The 25000-nt window shown below is 43.5% G+C and overlaps 2 protein-coding genes across 5 annotated transcripts in view; one reads left to right on the top strand and one right to left on the bottom strand.

The window, feature by feature from the left end:
- Positions 1–21918, top strand: part of SCaMC (Short Calcium-binding Mitochondrial Carrier) — a 64972-nt gene extending 43054 nt beyond the window's left edge. For 2 of the 4 annotated variants that reach the window (XM_043002415.2, XM_086541493.1), the window contains 5 exons: positions 16066–16177; positions 16409–16567; positions 16682–16951; positions 17113–17428; positions 17728–21918. In XM_043002415.2, coding sequence (XP_042858349.1) covers positions 16066–16177; positions 16409–16567; positions 16682–16951; positions 17113–17428; positions 17728–17921 — 1051 coding nt within the window. In that variant the 3' untranslated portion in view covers positions 17922–21918. Of the gene's footprint in view, positions 1–5506; positions 6141–12305; positions 13096–16065; positions 16178–16408; positions 16568–16681; positions 16952–17112; positions 17429–17727 lie in introns of those variants that run through there. The other 2 variants (XM_043002434.2, XM_043002421.2) reach the window with 2 other exon arrangements.
- Positions 21919–22042: 124 nt separating this feature from the next.
- Positions 22043–25000, bottom strand: part of LOC122244516 (trypsin) — a 3689-nt gene continuing 731 nt past the window's right edge. The window contains exons 2-8 of the mRNA XM_043002446.2: positions 24739–24807; positions 24182–24235; positions 23847–23989; positions 23601–23692; positions 23339–23454; positions 22825–22997; positions 22043–22511 (exon numbers count right to left, since the gene is read on the bottom strand). Of these exons, the coding sequence (XP_042858380.1) occupies positions 22353–22511; positions 22825–22997; positions 23339–23454; positions 23601–23692; positions 23847–23989; positions 24182–24235; positions 24739–24807 (806 nt within the window). The 3' untranslated portion in view covers positions 22043–22352. The remainder of the gene's footprint in view (positions 22512–22824; positions 22998–23338; positions 23455–23600; positions 23693–23846; positions 23990–24181; positions 24236–24738; positions 24808–25000) is intronic.

Here is a 25000-nt window from a genome sequence, read left to right as displayed (position 1 = left end):
AGTGACCCCCCCCCCTCCTCCTTCTTCTTCTCCTCCTCCTCCTCCTCCTCCTCCTCCTCCTCCTCCTCCTCTCTTCCTCCTCTCTTCCTCCTCCACCACCTCCTCCTCTTCTTCCTCCCTCCTCCTCCTCCTCCTCTTCCTCTTCCTCCCTCCTCCTCCTCCTCCTCCCCTTCCTCCCCCCTCCCCCCTCCCCTTACGCCCTCTGTGCTTGAGCCAGTTTTCACCTTCGATAGAATTTTGACAAGCGCGTCCAAGTGCTTTGCTTCCAATTGTTTCGCATCCAACTGACTTGTGCGCAGAATGTGCCTGCACGTGTAATGCCTCGTGGTGTGCGTGCGGTGTGTGTGTGTACGTGTGTGTGTGTGTGTGTGTGTGTGTGTGTGTGTGTGTGTGTGTGTGTGTGAGTGTGAATGTGTACGTGTGTGTTTGTGTGTGTACGTGTGTGTTTGTGTGTGTTTGTTTGTTTGTTTGTGCGTGTGAGTGTGAATGTATACGACTGTACGTGTGTGTTTGTGTGTGATTGTGTGTGTGCACTTGTGTGTGTACGACTGTACGTGTGTGTGTGTGTGTGTGTGCGTGCGCGCGTGAGTGTGAATGTGTACGAGTGTACGTGTGTCTGTGTACGTGTGTGTGTGTGTGTGTGTGTGTGTGTGTGTGTGTGTGTGTGTGTGTGAATGTGTGTGTGTGTACGACTGTACGTGTGTGTTTGTGTGTGTACGTGTACGTGTGTGAGTGTGTGTGTGTGTGTGTGTGTGTGTGTGTGTGTGTGTGTGTGTGTGTGTGTGTGTGTATACATGTGCGTTACATCCAGCACTCATAATATGACATTCATGTCGAATGCCTTGAAACAACTTAAAAGATGTACAGCGAACAGCAAAATCCCCACCCGCTACACACCTCCCGGCTCGACCAATGGCGGCGCGCCTGCAGTCTCAGCGAGCCAATCAGAACGCACGGCCGAGAAGCAGTTTAATATCAAGGCCACAGACGTCACCGCGATTACACAACACCCAAGACAGACTAGACTCGGTCGAGGGGGGCGGGGAGGGGGGAATTAGGAGGAATCTACTATCTGGAATAAATGTTTACGGAGAGGAAAAAATAAACTTTCGCTCGTGGAATATGTAAGGAAGAAGAACGGTTGGAAGCAGTAAAGGAAAAAAAATAGCTGTGGAAGAATACCAAGTCGACGGTCTGGTCTTTCGCGCGCGCGGAGGGAGCAATGAACAACGAGGTTCGAGAATGTTCTCCCCTTTTGAGGTGAAATGCTACCCTACCCTGGATGTGTCATTGCAGAGTGTATACAGCTTAGTATACTTGCTGGTTCGCTTGTCCGCTATTTAGCCAGCCCTGTTCAGCCCCTGCTACGCTACTCTGCCCCGAAATTCTTGCCTTGCCTATCACCACCACGTCGTCAAGGTTAACGAGTAACCAGACCATCATGGACCTGGGTCTTTTTCTTGGCTTTGACATTATGTATGTCTTGGATTTCTGGTGATATTATTCACTAATAAAGTGTACAGCCGAATCATCTAAAGAACGTGGATCAATTCAGAACACTGACAAATGCTGTATATTCACGCGTGGGTACAAACACCCACACACAGAAATGCATACATATATACATATTCATACACATATATATTATATATACAAATACCAATGTATCTATAACACACATTTGTGTGCGTTTGTTTATATATGTATATATATGTATATGTATATATATGTATATATATATATATATATATATGTATATATATGTATATAATAATAATGTGTAACATATATATACATATATATATATATATATATATATATATATATATATATATATTGTGTGTGTGTGTGTGTTCATATATATACATATATACATAAATACATAATCATTACATACACACATATATTCATATATATAGACATATATAGTTATATTTACTTACACTTACACATAAACGTACATCCGTACATTTTACCCATTACTCGAATGCATCCACCGAATGATAACCGCCGGAAGTGCTTCTGTAATCCGCCAAGCACCACATTCCACAGCGATGCTTGAGAGCCACAAGTGCGGTGATCTCTCGCGCGTCGCAATAGATACGGGCGTGATCGCGTGCGGGTGGGAGAGCGGCCTTCGTGAGCGGTCCACCTGGTTGTGACCTACATACTTGCGGGGCCGACCTGCGACGGTAGGGGGGAGGGAGGGGGAGGGGGTGACAGGTGGAGAGAGGAAATAGCTTCGGTATTGAGTGAGGAAGTATGGGGGAAGGGAGCGGGAGGAGGTTTGTGGGGAGGGGGGGAGTTCGTTTCCCTCTCTTCTCGCTTTTTGGTTTTATTCTTTCGCTCTCTTTCTCTCACTCTCACTCTTCTCTTCTCTTCTCTTTCTTCATCTCTCTTTCTCTTTCCCTCTTTACTTCCATCGCTCAATCTATTTTTTTTTTTTCTTTCTTTTTTTTTTTTGGTGTGTGTATGTGGGGTGGGGGGTGCATAAAAGCTTAACCGTTTAATTATTGCTTGAGGTATTGGCTGTCAAGAATGCAAGCGATCGCCGATCTAGTTTCAGCGTGACGTTAGGTTTCCCTCGTCATTCCTGACCCATATGCGAGCGCACAGAAGAGAAATTGAGATTACAGACAGACGCTGGGCAAGATAAGGAGGAAAAGGGGGGGGAGGGAGTGAGGCAGGGGCAGAGGGTGGAGATGGAAGAGAGAGGAAGATAAAGAGAGAAAGTGTACTTCTTGTGAATTATGTTGTTCTGAATATTCATTAACCTTTTCTCATTAAATCGTCTGTGATTACTTAGGGTTACATTTCGCCATTTCGCTTGCCATGACAGAACATGGCGACCCTCGAAGGTGTTGCCAAACCGAAGGCCTGAAAAGAGGAAAGAGTCACCCTCCCTGAAGTGTGGCGAAAGAATGACTCCACACAACTCCAGAGTGACCTAGCAAGAGGAGGGGGAGTTGGGTGGAGCGATCTTGGGGGGTCGTTGAAGGGAGTTAGGGTGAGGGGGGGTTGAGGATAAGGGGGGGCGGTGGGCGGGGAGATTGACTTGTCCTGCAAACCTTTGCCTTTCGCCTCCAGCCGTCGTCGCCCTGCTCACTCCCAGGATAGTTGTTGACCTTTACTGGAGCAAGCAGTAGGTCAAGCTTCATTCAAGCCTTATTAAACCGGGTGCCTGTCTGTCGCCTTAACGGAATTATCCATGGAAAAAAACCTCTGGCTATTCTCTTCTCTTCTCTTTTTCCTCTTCGTTGATATATGCCCGCGCATGCACATCCTGTGCTTGATTTCCCAACAGTCTGCACGGGCTTTTCCACTCTGCATGGCGTCAAGCGGCATTGATGACGAGGGCGATTGCGGTCATGTACTGCTTCAGAGTCATGAAGTGTGCATGTTCTTTGGTGACACTTGGTAAGTAATGTCGGTTGCCAGATCCCCAGAACGTCGAAGGATTAATATTACTTCGATCTTTCGATCCTTTTGATAACTGCCCTGCCAGTGCCAGTGCCGCTCCCTGCCACTAGCGAGTGGCACACCTGGGGAGATGCTCGGGAGGGTACATGCTTGAGACTTGTCTTATCTCCGAAGATAATCACTCCCCTAGTGTTGGTCGGGTGCACCTTCGCTCGCTCCCTCGCACCCAAGGTAGCGGCAGGGGGGGCAGCGCTATATTTAGAAACTGAACTTGGGTTTTGCTGGTGCATTAATATCACTAACGGGGTGCTATTCTCTGTCCAGTTCGCTTGTGCTTTGAATTGATTATTTCTTGTGCTCTCTCTCTCTCTCTCTCTCTCTCTCTCTCTCTCTCTCTATATATATATATATATATATATATATATATATATATATATATATATATATATATAATCTTTTTCTTCTCTCTCTCTCTCTCTCACACACACACACACACACACACACACACACACACACACACACACACACACATACACATAAACATTCTCTCTCTCTCTCTATCACTCTCTATCTATCTTTATATCTATTTATCTATCTATCTATCTATCTATATCTGTATCTATCTCTCTCTCTCTCTCTATCTCTTTCTCTTTCTCTTGATGGAAAGGGAGAGTTTCCCGCATCGTACTCTGGACACCGCTTGCGTCGGCCTGCGTCGGCCTGCGGCTGTCACAGCTCGTTCATTCCGGTGAAGAATGATGCAAATGTCGCCTTCCCTTAACGCGAGAGAGAGAGAGAGTTGGTTGAACATGATCATTAGGAATACGTGTGGATAGCAAATGCAACGCGTTGTTTGGAGTTTCGCAAGCGCTTTGCACTGCCGGAATCTCGTATCTTTGCCAGGCTATTTTTTCTGTGGAGCGCCTGTGATATGGGGTTATTTGTTGTTTGTGATGCAGTGTTTGCGGTTTTCGCAACATCGGTGTGGAAGGGATGGGATGGTCGTTTTGTAAATATGTGTCGTTTCGCATCACGGGGTTTAGGAAGTGAGATCCGTTTAGTAACGAGAGTTAGGTTTCGTCATATTTGACTTGGTTTTTTTTCCGGGTTGAAGCAGTGCAGTTAATGGAGTCTGTTGCAAGCATAGACGGGCTGATATTGACCTTGCGTCGGTAGTTTTGACAAATGTTTCCTTAATATGTCGACACTACTCTCCGGTTTGTAAAATCGCTGCCCATTTTATTTTGAAATTGTATTCTAAAGTTACTATGTACTACCAAAATGATAATCATGAAAGAGAGAGAGAGAGAGAGAGATGTGTTTGTGCGTGCGTGCGTGTGTATGGTATGTATGTATATATATATATATATGTATGTATGTATATATATGTATGTATGTATGTATATCCCATTACTTATAAAAATGGAGGCAGATAACTTCTCTATTCGAACATCGAAGGGCTGAAAACAGTCGAACGGCGCCAACGTTACCTAACTCGTAGTTCTCAGATGCGCAGTTCAGCTGAAGAGCGTAGTACTGTTGTTATGTATATCGGCCAGTCTTTATTACACTATTGACAAATACTGTTTATGCTAGAACTATTTCAACATCTAATCTGCTAGTTTGACTGTAATTCCCCCGGTGATAAGGCAGTTATAATCAACTTGATTTGATGAAAGTCTGTTATCTGCATATATAATCTTCATTGGTAAAGTCTTCTTTGAGTTATATGAACATTCCCCTTTATTATAATTTGGCCGTGGTGTAGATTAAAGGAAAAGATTGGAAATTATAACAGCTCTTAGAGATTTCCAGAAAATGAGGAGGGTTGCGTCATGCTATTCAGGGCTCACAGCTGATTGTGACGTCACGAGATATTGCCATATGGTAGGCAATATAGCTTAGACGTAGATTTTATGAACAAATAATTATATAATCGTATATATTAGACTCCATTTGTAATTTGAATAAAATATGGGACTTTATATACCACAGAAATATAATGAAACGGATAATTTAGCGATATAACATTTAAAAGACTGTGGCGACATCTGGCAGCGAGCAGTTCAAAGAATGGCCAGCGCGCAGTCTCGGTTGGGAAGTGCTCCACGCGAGAGTGCGGGTTGGACACTTGTAGGGAGTGGACGCGCTAGTGTACCTTTGTGCTCAAAACCGTTCTAGGTGTCGAGTGCATAGGGCATATCAGTGCTGATCCCGATAAGTGTAGAAAGAAATAATAGTGGGATTCGTGTGTGTGAATACGACAACCAAAAAGTGAATACAGAACCGGAATCTGGGAATCTACTTAGTTTTTTCGCCGTCAAGAATACTCATTTCCACCGACGACCCGCAACCGATTCCGCGATGACGGCCAGCACGGAACACCATCTCAGCATGGGCTTCCCAGACCCCTTAAGAACTAACGACACACACGGACTTACGACCCACACGCGAGCGGAAAGCATGGGCAACGGTCGCAAGTACCACCATCACGCCGCCCATACCCGAGCTGACCTGTCGATGGGCGGGCGGCTCGACAGCAGCGGAGGCGTCCAGCACAGCATAGGCGCCGGGGCTGTGCGGGCGATGTCCGGAGCTGGTGGGCGCGGTGCTATAGGAACTATGGTGATGATCTATGGCACGGCGGAAGCATGCGCCAGAACGCAGTGTGGACTCACCTTCGTGCCCAATGCCTTCCCCATTTCCAAAGAGCAGCAGAGGTGAGTCCAGAATTATATCCTTCGGCTTCGGTAGACGGAGAAGATTGAGAGTGGTGTGTGTGTGTGTCGATTCGGTATTGATTATTTCCCGCGAGTAATTTTCCTCCTCTATAGGGAGTGATGGTATGTATGTATGGTGAAGGCCGTGTCTGCTTGGGCGGAAGTGCGCTTGGCTGAGTTTGAGTCACGTGTAGATTCCGAGAAGTAAGTAGGAGAAAGCAAGGAAAGTGAAGATGTAGTTAGGAATTGGGTATCTAACAGTCATGGTGCGTGGTAAAGTCTGTAGAAAGTAGTGATATGTAGCATCAGTTGAGTGAAGGCGGACATTTTTCTTACTATTGAACCCTGTTTTATAAGATAACATGTTAATATATGCCTTCTTTTGAAGGGAAGTGTCTAATACACCCAAAAAATGCCTCGAATTTCTAGAACTACCGCAGCCGGCTACTTGTTTTGTGTGAACCCGGGCAACAAATTGGCGTCAGTAATTATATAAATAAAAGTGAAACTAGCAAATAGTGCCGGGCGAGGCAAAGTGAGACACTATCTTAGAACGCGAATCTTGGCGGTGCACTAGGAAGAATTGTTGAAATGCGGTAAGTTGCATCACGTGGACCTTGATATATACTGAGCATGGCAGACTGCCAAGCAGTCAGTCACCGGGCAGCCTGGGGAGGGGGGGTCCTCCTACCCTCTCCCTTCCCTTCCTCTCCCTCTCCCTCTCATCCTCCATGATGCTTTTGTCTGTTCAACATCTTTACCTTCGAGGTCTTATTATTTGAATTATACTTTACAATGAATTAATCTGTGACGGTTTGGTGAAAGGAAGTTCATTTTCACATTCTACTTTCAAGGACTTGCGGCTGTAGCTTTATCCGATTTTATATCTTTCGATATTTCTTTCTGTTAATCTATGGTATCTGGTCATGCATTATGGAAAGGGTAATTAACCGGAGGAACCTTAAGAAAGCGTCACACCAGAGTCATGCAGTGGGTTTTTAGTAGGTATTTATAGCCCAATGTCAGGAGAGAGGGAGAGAGATTCTGGTTATTCGCTAGTTGAGTCTGGTTATAATGGTTTGGGGGTTCCATGGTTACTCTTAATCACGGTGTTCTCCTCTTCCTTGCATTTCTACCATGCTTCAATTCTTTCCCTGTTCTCTGTCTCCATCTGTTCTTGCGTTTCATCATCATGTCTTGGATGGTTGTTTGTTTCCCACTTTCTCCTCTTCATCTTCTCTCGGATTGCCTCTATGATAGTTTCTCTTATTTCTTTCCTCCTCATTTCTCATTTCTGCCTCTTCGTCTTACACCATCCTCTTGCTCTCTCTTCTTCACGGACGTTTCATCTTTCATTTCTCTTCTTTCCTACTGGTTTGCCCTTGGATCTCCCCTTTCCTCTTATTTTCCTCTCGTCTACTCTTCTCTCACCTTCTCCCCCCCCCCATCCCCTCATTTCCTTTCCTCTATCGTCTGCTTTTCTCTCTCTTCCCTTATTTCGTCATATCTCCCCCTCTCTTTCTTCCACTTTCTTCTTTCAGCTCATCTATATCTCTCACTCTCTCTCTCTCTCTTACTCACTCTCTCTCTCTCTCTCTCTCTCTCTCTCTCTCTCTCTCTCTCTCTCTCTCTCTCTCTCTCCTCCCCTCTCTTATTTCCTCACTCCCCCCTCTTATTTCCTCACATCTTCCCCTCTCTCCTCGTTTATATGTCTAAGACAGGAAAGATGAGGAAGAGAGTATGACTCGCATGGGGTTTACACGTGCGTGCGTTTGTTCTCAGTTCGTCTTTTGTTTTAAGAATTGTGGATAGCCTCGTTATTGTATTGCCGTTCTGATGGTTCGAATAGCCATTGTTTAAGGATTGTCACGTAAAGAAAATCCGTTGAAGTTCAGATAGAGCGATTGATATGCTAGAAAATTAGACCTATACCCTTTTCCCTCCATTGGTGAAGTTAATTAATGGGGGAAGGAAGACACGAAGGGCGTCCGATTCCTTCCTTGAGTGTCCTCCAAGTGGCGGCTTGACAGGAATGTGTTGATAACCGGCGTTGTGTTGGCTGCCTCCCCAGTCGCGTCTGGAATGGGCGTGCGTTCGGGAACCTCGTTTTGTTTGAATCAAAAGGACTAACGCAGAGAATCGGTAACGCCCCCCCCCCCCTCCACCACCTCTCCTCCTCCTCCTCTTCCTCCCTCCTCTTTATCCAAGGTCCAGGGTATAGTTAAGCTCTCCTTCGCTCCTCAACAATCCCTCCTCCTCCCTGTTGATATCCCTTGGAATCTTATTAGACAAGGAGCTCTGAGCGTTTTAAGAACAATGGAACAGTCATTTCCTGTTGATATTGTTCTTGGAATCTGATTAGACAAGGAACTCTGAGCTTGACGATCAGCTTTTCCCATTTGGGACTATTAACCTTTCGCCCCCGTAATGAAAGCATCAGAAGTGTTTACTGCCGCGTAAGCAGCAAGGAAACGCCATTCATCAAGTCTAGAGATCGGATTTTGCCGATGCATCCCTACCCCCCCCACTCCCCTCCCCTCCCCTCCCCTCCCCCGTTCATTGCCTTTTTGTGGTCACGTGGTAAAACATGCAAGTCGTAATGCATGGCAATGCAGGGCCGTGCTTTCCTCTCTGTGTTTGATTTTGATATTTATGGTTTGGGCATTTAATGAAGCAAAGTTCGGGGCGGGCGAGTCACTCGGATTACCTTCACCGTGGGAACCTCCGTTTCCTCTCTGAATGCACGTCGGTTTGGGAAGTGCCGTCCGTGGATCGTGTGGTCGAGTTGGCGAGGGCGCGAGACGGGCGGTGATCGACAAGTATGAGGTCTGAGTAGCCAAACAGGAGGAGGAGTGCGAGTAATGGCTTCAGCTTGGATAGCGTATGGGGAGAGGAGGGGGTGAATGGGATTGATTGCTGGGGTGGGTGGGGGTCAGATCAATCCACATGCGGCTTTAATGAGTTCTGGCGTCTGTTTCCTCCTTCGACCTCGCTTTGCCCTGACTCGACGCGTCTTTGACCCAAGCAGGTCTCACATTTCTCTGGCTTCGTTCGTCCTGCCTTGACCATATCGAGAGATCGGATTACGGTAATTGGTCATGGCCGCCGGGTGTCCCGTTGGGTTTCGCTTCTTTGTAACGCTGGTTAATGTCGGTGCGAGTTCCTACGCTGCTACAACAGCAAGCCAAAAACTGTGCACCGGCGAGGCTGATTCATCCAGCTGGCAGGAGAGGTCGGGTCGGGCGGCGCTTGGAGACGAGGCCGTGTCTCGCCTCTGGTTCGGGCATTCGAGTCCTTTGAGCCGAACGTCCGCGCTTCATCAACGCTTGCTTGACCACGCGGCTCATTGCTTGCCCACGTGGTCGGTCATGGCGGACGGCTTTTCTTTCTCAGGTGCCGGCAGGGCATTGAGATATTCATTCCCTCCCTCCCTCCATCCCCTACCCCTACCCCTATCCCTCTCCCGTCCTGCCTTGGCGCGTTTTCCTGGATTTTTTATTATTATTATTATTATTCTCGTTCTTGCTCTTTATTATTCTTATTCCATCGCATCCGCCTTCGCCTTCGCCTGCGCTTGGTGTTTTCCTGTTGCACTGGTCTTAGAAGGGATAGATATTTGGTGTTTTTCCTTTAGTTTTTATTGCCTATTTTGAATGTATCTTGGTTCTTTTATATTAATGACATTTCATTTCTAGACTTTGATAGTCGCTAACTATTCATTATTTTGCGTTTGGATTTAATTTAGGATTTGTTCAGGCGGGCAGGCGAGGGAATACGATCTCGCTGCCAAGTTCGAAAGCCATTTAGATCGATTTTAAACCCACGTGCAGTAGGGGGGGAGGGGGGTCGCTTAAACAATGCGGGGATAGATCCAACAGACCATTGTGGAAGCAAGCAACCTTAGCGTCATGTATGTAAATATGGTTTTGATTAGTTATTCAACATTTCCTTCTTTGGGTTAGTTGGTTCGTTTTCGTTTTATATGTAAGGTTGGTTTCATTTTGGAGTGTTAGTTTCGACGCTATTTTGCCATTCATTCGGATGGATGGATGGATGGATGGCAGGAAACCATTTAGATTAATGGGTCCATTGCTTTCTGTGGCTGTTATAGGGTACACAGTCGATACCATACCTTAGGGTCCGAAAGATATGGTATAGACTAATATTTTTATTAGCTTAACCAACCAGACCAAACACATTACGGATTCTAAAAAATAGGTTGAGATAAAATCTAAGTAAACGTAAAAAATATATCTTCTACTAAACGATCGGGAGTTGCCAATGGCATATTTTGCCATGTGGAATCATTCATTCACATTAGCCTTACCTCTTAGACTTGCAACAAACGGAGCAGTGGGCGTGAATGGAGCTTGTGGAATATGGGTATGATGGCAAAGCATGGGAGGGCAATGCCTCGTGGAATAAGCTTAAAGGGGACAGACAGGCGAGGCTTGACGGTCGTTGCGGTAGGCCTACCCTTGTTGCCATCGGCCCCCGAAGCGGACTTGGTACTTGTGTGGTTAAGTTTTTTCTTCTCTTTCTCTCTCTCTCTCTCTCTCTCTCTCTCTCTCTCTCTCTCTCTCTCTCTCTCGTGTCATTAGGCCGTGCTCGTAGTATTTTTCCCTTCTCTGGTTCGGCCATGTAAACAAGACCTCACATTTTATTGTTGTGGGTAGCTGTTATATCGTCCTTTTTGCCGAGCTCAGTGTGTGTGTGTGTGTGTGTGTGTGTGTGTGTGTGTGTGTGTGTGCGTGTGCGCGAGATGGACGTTTTACGGGAAGAGAGCACACTTCTTGGGGGCGTGAGCGCGCTCCGGGCTTTGTCAGCGCTAGCGAGGCTTTAAAGACGATATGCTTTGAACGTGGATCTTGAGAGTCATGTGACTGGCGAAAGGGTCGCGTTTATCGTTCATCTTTTTTCCTTGTGGTCGTCTTCGCTGCCTCTTGTCGCGTGTCTTAAGGAACTGACCTTTTCCCAGGCCCTCCGTCTCCCGTCCGCTCCTCCTCGTGGCGGGGGAGGTTCACCTGCCTCGCCTCAGCTGCTGTGCACGCCTTTAATGGGCGACTTTAACTCGCGATCTTGACCTTTGTCCGGGTCTCTCTCTCTCTCTCTCTCTCTCTCTCTCTCTCTCTCTCTCTCTCTCTCTCTCTCTCTCTCTCCCTCGCTCTCTCTCTCTCTCTCTCTCTCTCTCTCTCTCTCTCTCTCTCTCTCTCTCTCTCTCTCTCTCTCTCTCTCTTCCCTCATGTTTTCTTTCTTTCTCTTTCTCTTTTCTCTCATTCACTCATTCTTCTCTCATTTTTCTCTTCTCTTTCCATCTCTCTCTCTCTCTCTCTTTTTCTCTCTTTCTCTCTGTCGGTCATCGTAGGATACGTGCACACACCAGGACGCGAGGGATGACTGAACTGTTACTGACTTCCGTGACGATCGGATCGTCAGGTTACTTGCATAAGGCGCTTTCCCTTTAGATACTGGCACTCTCTATCTTCAGAGGATTATTGCCTGGCATTGGCTCTCGAGTGTGCGCACTAGGACGGGGGAGGGGGAGGGGGGGTTGTAGGTCAATCGTATGCACTCGGGTTTTAGCGAAAAGCCATTTTGCTTTGCGGGAATTATTCTGTGTGTCCGTTCCTCTTCGGTCTCTCTCTCTCTCGTTCGCGTTCACTGTTTATTTTCCCTTTGGCTTTCGATCATCGACTTTCTTTCCCACTTTGTGCGTCCGATCTATCGCGTACCATTCAAGGCCGAGTTCTTCCATGCCGTCTGCTCGTCCCCCCCCCCCCCCATCCCCCCCATCCTCCCCATCCCCAGGCTATGGCGCTCCCCTGCCTTGCCGTGTCGTGCCGCACGGCCTGGAACTCCAGTTGCCTTCCGTACGCCGGTGGAGGCTCTCCCGCTCCCCTTCTCTGCGGTCCGCCACGCACGCTGACGTCTCGTCTCGTCTCGCACAGTCGCGCTTCTTTTCCTGGTGTTTCCTCTTGCTGCTCCACCTCGCCCTCTTCTTCCTCTCTCTCTCTGCACACAAACTAAGGACGACTTAAGATCTGCTAACCACTCCCTGTGCTCCAAGGCCGTCGCGCGACTGCTACTTTTGCTCTCGGTCTGTCCCTGTCCTGGAAGTGACAGCTGTGCTTGCGTGTGCTGTGTCATCATCATGAGTTGGTGCTGAAGAGTGACCTTGCGTGTGGATTCGAGACGCGTTCGGGCGCTGCGAGGAGGGGAGGGGAGCGTGGCACATACGATGGGTGTCTGGATAGAGAGGTCGTGTTGAGTGTCGGAAGAGGAACGACCGCGGGAGTGAGAGGGGGTGTCGTCGTGGAGCCTCCGTGGCCTGGAACGACGTTGGATGCCGTTTCCTGTGGACTAGGTCCTCCTCGACGAACGAGCGTCCGTCGAATCGTCTGTGATCCCGTGCTGTGCCCTAAGCTTAAGTGGTAGTTAGCGTTAACGCGAGACTCGGAACGTGTTTAGCTCTCGTCCCGAGTCCGACTCCTGCTCCTCCTCCGCGAGTGCAGAAACACTTCCCTCCATCGACGCTCCTTCCAGCCGCCCTCCCTCCTCCGTAGCTTATGGCAACATGTGGTCCCTCCGTGTCCGTGAGCAGCACCTCGGGGCCTTCCTCAGAGACATCGCCTTCGTCAGGAGAATCCACGCCGACCTCCTTGGGAGAGACCAGTCCGGCGGCCTGGCCCGACGAATGCCTGGACGTGACCACCGTGTCCGAGGACATGATCCCCATCGCCCCCATCCTGCAGGACCTCCAGAGCACAGAGAGCCCCTCGCACAGCGACTCCCAAGACTCCGAGGACGTCATCTCCGACGTGGCGGCCGAACTGCTGGCCGAAACGCTCGACTTCTTCATCGAAGTGTCCAACATATTCGCCAACCTTATCTCCGATACGAGCGAGGAAAAGCCTTGCATATGTACCAAGTATGTGGTACGTGAGGGCGAGGACGGGTACGTGCAGAGACACACAGACACCGTTGAGAATGCGCTGCCACTGCGAAGCCTTTGCCCGGCACTCGACGGGTTGGCATGTGGCTGGCATGCCATCTTTATTATTTATTTGTAACTTTTCGTAGGAGATCTGGGCAGGCCACGCGTGTGCCCTAGGTTCCTGTTGCACCTATAGTTATCCGTTGTACCTTTGCTTTTTCCCGGTACCTCCCCTCTCTCCCTCCCTCCCTCCCTCTCTCTCCCCTCATATAGATGTATACATAGATATATAATATACATGAGTGCATACATAAGATAATGTATGTATTTATGATTATAAAACACATCCTTCCCTCCAAGATTGTAAGGAGAGTACGAAATCCTTAGCGAAATGGTACGCTAGTGACGGTAATATAACGTTACGGTGATCGATGATGGCTTGTGATTATAGTAGAGGGGTTGCAAATTGCGAGATCTGACGCTTGTCTTGAATACACGGGAGAAATTCGTTCCCTTCGATGCCTTCATTGGCGAGTGATGATCGAGTGAGAAGCACTTCGTTGTCGTATCGGCGCTGCGGTGCAGATGGTGCGGTGGTGCGGTGCTCGCTGTATTGACCCGCGGGCCCCACCCCGGCTGCCCCCCAGCCCCCCTGCCCGCCCCCTCTCTCGACGCTTCGCACTGCGCTAAGGAAGCACCTGATGAGGGTCGGCCCTTTGCTTTGGGACACAGGTCCGCGATTTAACACTTCCAGGCAGAAATCCGGGCGCGCATGTATGGACACACACACACACACACACACACACACACACAAAAAAAAAAAAAAAAAAAAAAAAAACATAAACACATACATCCCCTTCCTCATTCTTGTTCTCTTCCTCTTCCTCTTCCTCTTCCTCTACCTCTTCTTCACTTCCCATCCTGCTCTCAGAGGGAAGAGATACAAGAGGGACTTAGATGAGGTCTTTTAAGAGGAAAGTGTAGTGCATAATTGTTGTCTAGAAACAGGGTGACCTTGGCCTAAGTAGGGCTGGTCAGGGTCGGATGGTGTGACCCGATGCTTTATAGGGCAACACCTTTGTAGATTTCACATTGTTGCAAGATTGGGTTGCGCCTGTTTGTTGGTCACCCTATCGGGTTGAAGAATTTGGTTTAATCTTTGGGGGTATTTTGGATAGAATGAGTGGAATATTGCAAAAGAGAAATTATGAAGTCTGGGCATTCACAGAATGAGAACAAAAGTACTTGGGTTTTCTCTTGGCCCTTGTATGGGGAATAGAGGGAAGAACAAAAGTTGATATATGGATGACAAGCCATATTGAATATCAAGTATCTGTACAGTATCAAATGTTTGGTAGTCACACAGGATAAAGTAACTTGCTTTTAGAATACTGTAGGAGATGCCAAGCAGAAGTTTATGAAATTGAAAACTGATGATTTCATTTTGAATGAATAAATTATACAATGATCAATTATAGAGGAAACTGAGTGTGTCATTCACACACACAAAATTATGATAGATTCATGATAGATGTCTAGGCCATTTACTTTCTGTTTAATCACAAAAGTTAGGGTTCCACTAATCTTATCCAACTGGAACCAGACACACATCAGGGATGATTACCTTTTTGGCTAAGCCTTGGTGAACAGCCTGGGGAACGAGGCAAGCTAGACCTATAGTGTTCTTTGCCCAGATCTTGTTTTTTAACACTAAGGCTGTTATTTCTAGTGATAACATTATGATGTTAAAGCCAGCCTATACCACCTAGCCAGGGTAGTGTAATTGTAATGTAACCAAGACACGAGACTGGGCTGCCAGAGGTGGCCCAAGCACCAGGGCTGAGTCTGGGTTTGTGGAATCCAGGTTTAACATCCCTGATTATATATTATGCATGAAATGTTTGTAATTCTTATTTCCTTGCATCTTGACCTTTGTTCTTAAATTCATGTATGCTTATTTGTGCTTGTTTTGTTTGGGTTTACAGAATATCGTAAGTGGAGATAAGGAGATGGCGTTGAGGTTGGAGGAAGGAGGAGAGAGAGAGGGGGGTTAGAAAGGGAGGAGGCAAATGCAAAAGACACTTTTTGACTATTGCTGTGTCCCTCTTCGACCACACACAGTACAGTAGTAGCTAATAATTAATTGGCTGGTTTATTGTTCCTTTCGAAACATCAATGACCTCACCCCCAGCAATCCCCTCGTCCCGCTCTCATCTCGGTTCACGTGTTCAAATGTCGACCAGGTGGAGAAAGGGCAAGATTTTCAATTTTTTTCTGTGTCCTTTATTTCTTATTCCATTATTTAGTAATTCATATTTTTATTTTATTTAGTAGTTGTGCTTTCAGTAGATAATTACACACAATCCCACTATAAGCACCTTTAATTTAGCTTCAAATTTTTAGTTCCACTTTGCAATGTACATTGTTGATGTTGGAACCGCTGTGTTGGCTTTGTGAATAGATTTAAACCTGATGTATTTTTTGGGGTCTTTAGTATTTGTGACACTGTGTGTTGTAGTTTGATTTGATCGATAGGTTTGCTCAGAACGGCCTTTTTTTACATTAACATTTTGGATTGAATCATTAGTTGCACAGGAAATAACGAAAAGAAGAGAATAGAAATTAATTGCAATTTGAAATAATTGTAGTTGAGTAATACAATTCACACTTGGTGTAATGTGGCAGTGTGGATGGATTTATTTGTTCACAGTCATTGGTATCATTGTAATTTTTTGTGTATGAGCTTGTGAGAGACTGAGAATGAGAAGGTATGAGTGTTTTTGCAAACTGAAAAATATTGAGTTCTTGAGAGACAGAGAGAGAGAGAGAAAGAAAGAAAGAATTATAAAAGGGGTAAGGTCTCATTTGTATCTACAAATTCTACTGAGATTCAAATGCATTATGGCATGAAAGGTGATTTTTGAAAGTTGTATATATATATCTAATCACAAACTCCTTTGCTCTTGAGTAATTGAACAATCTTCCTTTCAGAATGGACAAAGATGGCACATTAGACATCAGTTTTGACGAGTGGCGTGACTACCTCCTCTTCCATCCCTCGGCCAATCTCCATGATATCATACTCTACTGGAGACATGCCACGGTTTGTTTGATTTCCTGTTCCTGGATTATTTTGTCTTTCATATTTTGTGTTTATTGGTGAAGGAGATTTTATTCTTTATGAATTAAAAAAGAAAAGGTCCATTGGTTGTTAAATTCACTGGTGATGGGGATAAATTTGGATGTAGAAGCATTGAGATGAGAAGATTACTTTTACAGTAAGTGAAATAGGGGGACTCTGCAACTAATGAACAAATCCTTCTGGCTGTTTCAGAATCTTGATGTAGGAGAAGACCTCTCAGTGCCAGATGACTTTTCACTCGAGGAATGGCTCTCTGGAAAATGGTGGCGTCATTTGGTGGCCGGAGGTGTGGCTGGCATGGTTTCAAGGACTTGCACGGCACCACTTGACAGACTCAAAGTATTTCTGCAGGTAAGATGGGGAAATGCATCTCATTGGCCATCTTTAGAACTGTCATTATACATTAGTATAAACTGGAAGTATTTTTTTTAATCCCTTGTTAATGTTTTTTTGTTTTTTTTACAGGTTCATGGAGCAAAACAGTTTAATAGCTTGACCAACTGCTTCAGGTACATGCTTCAGGAAGGTGGTGTCAAAAGTCTGTGGAGAGGTAATGGAATCAATGTCCTAAAGATTGCGCCGGAGTCTGCCCTTAAGTTTGCTGCTTATGAACAGGCCAAGCGCATGGTGTTGCAGTTTGGCGGAAGCAAGGAGAGAGAATTGACCATATATGAACGCTTTGTGGCAGGCTCCTTTGCTGGAGGTTTTTCACAGTCTGTAATCTATCCCCTTGAGGTAAGAAAAGAAAGCACAGATGGTGTATATCCTAAGAACATAGCTGTGAAATTATTTCTAATGATTTTGTATTGTTGCACTTGAAGATATGGTTATGTGTTTATGTCCTTGATGTTTACCTGCATTGCAAAAGTTATTTATGAGTTTCTTCTCTTTGGCAGGTTCTGAAGACCAGATTAGCACTCAGAAAGACCGGCCAATACAAGAGCATAGCAGATGCAGCTGTCAAAATCTATAAGCAAGAGGGTTTAAGATCATTCTACAGAGGTTATATCCCCAACATTCTCGGGATTATACCGTATGCGGGTATTGACCTTGCCATATATGAAACCTTAAAAAAGTCTTACATGGAACAATATTCAGATGGCAGGAACCCCTCCGTTCTAGCCATTATCGCCTGCGGGGCATTCTCCTCCTCGTGTGGCCAGGTTGCCTCCTACCCTCTGGCCCTTGTTCGCACCAGGCTACAAGCACAAGGTTAGTCCTGCAAGGATATATGATTGGCTCATTAATGTGGCTTTTACTTGTTTGAATTGTGGAAAGTAGAGTAGAAGTACGATTATAAATGAAGTGTAAAGGTAGAATGGTGTTTGAATCCTACCTGTTGAGATTTTATTGGAGTTGATTGAAATAATGAGATTGTACTTGAGGATCTTTGTACTGATGAGACTGTACAGAGAGAGAATCTTTGTACTTAGGGTTTTCTTTATAGGACATAACAAATTAATGTAATTGTTCTTCCTTCCTAATGTTTTCTTTTTACTTTACCATTGCAGTTATAGCCCCAGGAGTGGTCCACAACCAGCCAATCACAATGTCTGGACTGTTCCGTCACATTATCGCCAAAGAAGGACCCACCGGTCTTTACCGCGGCATCACTCCCAACTTCATGAAGGTTGCTCCAGCTGTCAGCATCTCATATGTCGTCTACGAGAAATGTCGACAAATGTTAGGGGTATCCATGACTTAATTTCTCAATAGAAAAGGCTAATAATAATTTTGAAATTAATAACAATTAAGTTCATATATATATATATTTCGTGTTAACTTTCCTTATTTTCACAGATAAATATATTTCATTTCATCTAGTGTTTTAAATGACGTTCATGGTTTTTGAAACAAGCATATGTGATTTTGTGAATATAATTGAATGACATGAGTTTTTATAGAAGAATGTTTGAATACTCTGTTCTACGATCAAAGGCTGTATGTTCATTTCTATTCAGTCATTAGGCAGACTTGTTGAACCGTTTGGAACCAATTTCGTATTGGAAATTTAATGAATTGTTGGATATTCTGTGATCAATTTTGATAAATAGTGAAAAAATAATAATAAAGTTGAACTAATGATTAGACAGTGAACATTGGACTCTGTTTGATTGAGGACATCATCATCGGCATGAGGAGTACGCGGTGAAGCCGTCTGTGAAGAGTTGAAGTTCTCCGTGTTGTTGTCATACAGACTTGTTACCTAGGTAGTCTATATTTTCTTAATATTTTTCATATTCAGAGTGTCGCAGTTTCTTCCACACTGACCTTTTTCTGGTATGTGTAGTGTCGAGTGCAACAATCAAAAGTCTCGGTTCAAAAGGCAGCCTATGATGCAAGCAGTTGTGCAGGTCATTGTCAAGTGCATTCGGGTACTGACATGCCAGAGGAATGTGCAGAGTTGAGTGACTGGAGGTGTTTGTAGCACGAGAAATGTTTGAGGTGAAGTGGCTTTTTGATGTTTACTCTTATCTTGTAATCCATCTGTGCAACTTTTGATATTCCAGGTTGAATTGAAAATCTAAATAATTCATGTAGAGATAGTTACAATTGCAGAAATTGAAACGTTTCTATGTATGTTGAAAATCGGTATTTAGAATTTCTATGTACAATTATGTTACTAAATTGTGTTGTCAAGAGAATTTAAAAAGAATTTGGATGAAATTAACCAACAGTAAGAATGTTACCACATCACTAGAGTTAGTCAGAAGTACATTTTCCTTAACTTTTGTTTCATCTTCATTGTCCTCTACTTTTATATTGCTTACATATAAACATTCAGCTTCACAGTATGACTGTATGTAAAGGAAGCCTTTTTTTATATATATATATACATATATAAATACTTTAAAAATTTAAAGAGCACTTGATTTTTTACACGTCATATTTTTTGGTAGAAATCTTTCATACTGCGGTTATTGATATTTCACTTCCTCATAGACTAAAATCTTTTAAAGAAATATTGTAATCACTAAAATTTGGTTCTGCTGCTGTCCTGTACTCTGCGAGACTGTAAGCAACAACATTTCTTCCTAAGCTTCGGGCTGAACTGTACTTACATATTCCGTAAATACTCCTTCACAGCTTGTGGCTTATCTCTGTTTTTTCTTTTGGCATCTAAAAGTTCACACACAATAAAGAGGAAACAAAGGTTCGTGAATAAGGGTTAAGTTGACGATAATAACTCGCAACAATGATGCCACATTGAATTTTGCCGTTTGGTCTCTTGCTTATCATGCCAAGCAAAATTCAGTTGCCAAGTAATAGTATTAGAGGGACATGACAGCAGTTTCATTGGCATAGCTTTTCCTTTGGTTAAATGGCATTTGTTATCAGTTCTACTTGAGGACTGTTGTTTGTCAGTAGCTACAGTCATCTCTGCAAATATTCATGAAACCTACATTACTCATGTTTACACATGTATAACACAAGCAGACCAAATATTTCGTTTTTAGCTGCCTCTTCACCCATTTAAGAAAATTATTTATTTGTGGGAGTTGTACTGTTAAGGGACCTTGACTAAGTACATAGTGGTTGATTCAAGTCAGTGCCCAGTGATGTAGCAAACTTAACAAGTTTGACTCGAGGATTTTTAGTTTGTATTCGCCCAGTGCATTTGATCTCTTGTGAAACATTATTTTTTTAGGATAATGATAAAATAAAACTTAAATGACAACAAACTTTCCTTTTGTAGCAAAGCCTTCGGTTGGTTGATTTGACAAAATGTGATTATTTTTATATCATCATATTTGGAAAGTTAACTCGTGCATTGCAAACTAGCAGAAAAATCACAATAATAATAATGTTTATGAAGAAAGAGATATGCAAAATGACTTGCATTGCACAGGGTAGTTATGACAACAATCTGAGTCAAATGATACATAATGATTGTTCATCCATCCATTCATTCCAAACTGTGATTCATGTGTTTGGGGAAAGAGAATACGAGCGTAGCGTTTTGATTCATTGTTGAGCTTTCTAGCTGGACTGGAAAATGAATATCCATCATTGTAGTATTTTAAGGCACTCTTGTGAACTTGCTAATCCCTTAATCTTTATATCAGTAGAGGATAGATACTGTTATGTATTTGACTCCATTCTCGTGGTATTAAAGTTACTCCTCTAACATTTACACAGCCTTGGCAACTTTTTTTTTTCATTATTGGTTTATTTTCAAGGTTGCCAGCCTGATGCAGATAATCAGTCAAAGCAATTTAGACAACAGTTTTAGACATGATGTGAACATACTGTTTGTAACTCCACTAAAATTGTTTTTGAAAGTTATCTGTGGGGCATTAATTTGATAGTAAGATATTTGTATTACCCGCAATACAACATGTCCTTCTTTTTTTTTTCTTTTTTTCTTTTTGCATGGCTGAAAGGGCCATCCATGCTTTTGTGATTGCATGAACAAGTCCTTAATGTATATGCTTATCTATGCAGATGAGTGGATTGTGACAGTTGAGCAATGAGAAATGTTAAATAATGTGGGAATTTTTCACTTTTCTTCAAAGTGCAATATGAAAGATGCAAGGGTCTTTTGTTTGTCATTTAGTGAAGCATCTAACTTGAGATATTAATGAAGTAGTAGACTGAATTCTATAGCTCTCTGACCTACAAAGAAACTTAGTTAATATCAATGTTCAAGTAATAAGATTATTTAGATCATATACCTTCCATAAGCTTGAAATTTATTAACTTAAAAGCTGATTGTTTCCTGTCACAATAGATGCCATCTTTTATAATCCACCGGATATTAGAAATGAAGGTGCTAGCTTCATATTTTACAGTGTTTCCATCTGATGCGTTTCTGGTACTCCACTCTTCCCAAAATCTTCCTTTTATAGCATACTTTCCTCTTTGTATAAAAAAAGAAAAAAGGAAAAATAGTGGGTGCAGGGGTATAAACTATTTTAACTCTTTAGCTTGTGTTTTCCTGCTGCTTAAATAAGTATTGTCTTGTACATTATCATATATTTATTTTTCAATGGCAAAACAGAAATCTCGCGCGTTTGATTTCTTTCTATCTTTTAAGGTACACTTCAATAGGAAACTGTCAGGTGTTGGTCAAGGGGGATAATTTCAAAGCTTTATTGCCAAGATTTGTTTTTCTTCTTAGACTGTGACCGTTAAATGCTGATGCTTTACGTTGGTTCATCAACAAACTTACTACCGTAACTGTGATCTTGTGATAGTTCTTACAGTGAGTGGGTGTCAGAAGAGCTGTATTGACTGTTCAAAAAAGGCCAAGTACAGACCTATCTTGACCTAGTATTAGCATATTGATTTTCCAAATACTACTTCAATTCAGTGTCCATTACTGCTAGTATACAAATCCTCACATTTATAATTCTTATTTCCTAATGTTTTTTTTTTTTATGCAGGCATTCTCAAAATTTAGATTCATGATAGTGTAATGATTATGTTAAATAGTTTTTTTTTATCCTTTTTCCAAATTAAATTGTGCATAATTTATATCATATAAGAGATAAAAGGTTAGCAGTATTGGTGCCCAGTGTGACCAAAATCTTATATGAGAGAAGCCTGACAGTCCTCATTTACAGCTGTTGCTTGCAGGAGCCTCATGTAATTTATTTAATGTTGTATTTATGTGTATGTATATACCATTATTTTTATGACTGCGAAATGAAGTTGAGGAATCTAATATGATATATACAGTAAAAAAAAGAAAACATGGATATGATGGTGTTATTTCCCTACTAAATGTGTATTAGTATAAGAGCATTTATTCTGCAAGCTCTGTACTTAAATAATTCAGGTTTTTGGTTTAAAATAAAAACCGTGAATGATACCATGGGCAAGTTCTTTTGTTCAGTTTATTTCCAACGGTAACAAAATTATATTGAAAGGCAGTGATGAGCGTAGTACTAATACCTTAATTTTGAGAATGTATTTCACTGTAGTCTACTTCGACGGAATCATTTAATCAGGAAGTAATGTTAAGCATCTGATTGACAGAATATTCATCAATATTTCCACTATTATAAAGCCAAAAAATAAATATCTATTGAAAACAATGGTGGCGTTAGTATCACGTTGAATCTGAAATAATCATATAAAGAAACTTTAAAATAAAATTTAATGTCTTAACTAGATTTCCTTACAATATAACTTATGCTCTCATGACTTGGCTGATCCATGGGATGTATTTGGAAATGTCCATGTAAATTGCAGGCTTCCCAGGCAGTGCACAGCCCTCGCGCCATGACATGACCCCCGAGATCACTTCTCCCTCGGGGGTGTGGCACATCAGGGGTCCTCCGTTATCACCCTGGGGAGTTGGTGGAAAGTTTGACAAGCTGTAGATGTGTGTGTTTTTTTTTAAAGATTGTATCAGTCGTTTAAAATGAAGGGGACAATGTTCTGAAAGTTCAATGGAGGTCCTTTTGTAAGTGGCGTGTAGGTTCTTAACTAAATGTGCTGTGGACTAACATTGAAAACGTCTGATCACAAAATTGGGAAACGGAGCCCAAGTATTTAACAAACTATAACAAACAAAACAAAATACGAAGGCGACATAAACTGATGGAAATCAACATCAAAAACATCAAATAAAGGGGGAAAAAAAATAAAGTCCGCCTCACCACACAAGCGCCAATGCCTGTCTTTCCGGCACAGATCACGTTCTCCCCCAAGCTGGCGTTGTAGGCTCCCTTGCACTGCTCCTTCTCCAACAGAGGAACTTCGCTGATTTTGACGACGTTGGTGCCTGGGGAGCTTTCCTCGGTGGCCCCCCAGCCTCCCTCGCGGCACAGACCTGAAGCCGGTCGAGAACATTGGCAAATGGGTTGGGATATTGATCGGACATGTTTATCCGGGAGATGGGGGCTCGAGAAAGTCGGGGGATGATTATCAGTTGTTATTAAGCGCTATGAGGTATGTTAGCTTAAATAAATAAATAAATAAATAAACACTTCATGTTCTCCATACACGATTTTGATGTTAACAATGTCAATAAAAATGAGAAATAAAATAAGTACAAGAAACAGTAATACTAACATATCTAACAAAACATTGAATATATATATATAGAGAGAGAGAGAGAGAGACAGAGACGTCAGAGAGATAGGCTAGGCATCCCTTGTTCCGAAGACTTACCGGTTGAGACCTCGAAGGGCGAAGAGGGCAGCTCAGCAACAGACACCCCCTCCCGCAGCTTCACGGCTTCCGACAGATGAATGAGGGCGATGTCATTACTCATGGGTCGGTTCCAGCTGGCGAAGAGGAAGAGCGAGTGAACACGTGCAGCGAACACATTTTGCACATGTCGGGAAACGTACAATTATGTTCTGTAAGTCGGTAAAGAATCTCTCGCTGCTGAATGCAATATGGCCACTGACCTTTGAGGCTGTGAACTTACTGAGTGTAATTAGGGTGCTTAATGACCTCCTTGACAGTAACCTTCTGCTCCGTTCCTTCTTCCTTGTCCATGTCATGCTCACCCAACACCACCTAACGGAAGATAGGCCTAGATTAACCGCCATTAGTCTACATCAACCGCACACCAGCTGACAGGTACGAACGCACAAAGCACACACTAGAGCCAAGTACCATACGAAACACAGCTGTAATACCAAACGAGATAACACAAGAACGAGACCCTTACCACCAGTTCTGGGACTCTCTCGCTGTCTAGACAATGTGCAGCGGTGAGCACCCAGGCTGGAGCGATGAGGGTGCCGCCGCAGAGATGCACATAGACCTTCTCGAAGTTCGTTACCTGAAGGCTCACCAACCAAGGGAATTCTCCTGAAATGCCAGAGGACTTATAGTTAGCACGGAATATTGGCTTAGAGGTGTGGTTCATGTTATGCAGGCCGCTAATACGTTTCGAAGTTTCTGAATAGGTTAAACATTTTTCTTTGTATAAAAACATCGTGTTTCTCTTTTAAATCTCATTTTTAAGATATTTCCACTCATTGAAAATGCTGCAGAGCTTACCAGGTGCAGCGGCAAGATGCATCGATCCAGAAGGCACAGGTGCAGGGGCGAATTCTGCAATATCAATATTTACATCATTTTCTGCGATACCCAAATTTCAGACATTAGTGCTGTCTAAATTTTCGTCACACACACAAATACGCTCTCTCTCTCTCTCTCTCTCTCTCTCTCTCTCTCTCTCTCTCTCTCTCTCTCTCTCTCTCTCTCTCTCTCTCTCTCTCTCTCTCTCTCTCTCTCTCTCTCTCTCTCCTTCTCTCCCACACACACACACACACACTCGCACTCGCACTCGCACTCGCACTCGCACTCGCACACACACACACAGACACTCACACAGACACACAGACACTCACACATACACACACACACACACATACACATACACACACACACACACACACACACACACACACACACACACACACACACACACACACATATATATATATATATATATATATATATATATATATATATGTATGTATATATATATATATATATACACACACACACACACACTCCAACCCGAAAGTAATATCCAGAATCCACTCGCTTACCCACAGGAGGAGCCTGGAACGCATGCGCCGTGTAAACATCATCGTCATCGTCATTTCCGAGGTTACAACCTGGAGAGTGTTTAAGGAAAGTTAATTGTGGTAAGTTAGGAAAGTTAATTGTGGTAAGAATTTATGGTCCTGTGAGATTATTAGAAGTTCTGATGTTGAATTTATGGTTCTATGAGATTATTAGAAGTTCTGATTTTGAATTTATGGTCCTATGAGATTATTTGAAGTTTTGATGTTGAATTTATGGTTCTAT

The sequence above is a fragment of the Penaeus japonicus genome, unplaced genomic scaffold (genome assembly GCF_977035675.1).
Source record: "Penaeus japonicus unplaced genomic scaffold, GWHDUDI00000001_assembly GWHDUDI00000011, whole genome shotgun sequence".
Taxonomy (NCBI): domain Eukaryota; kingdom Metazoa; phylum Arthropoda; class Malacostraca; order Decapoda; family Penaeidae; genus Penaeus; species Penaeus japonicus.
The sequence above is the reverse complement of the archived record's forward strand: the minus strand, read 5'-3'. Positions and strand labels throughout refer to the sequence as shown.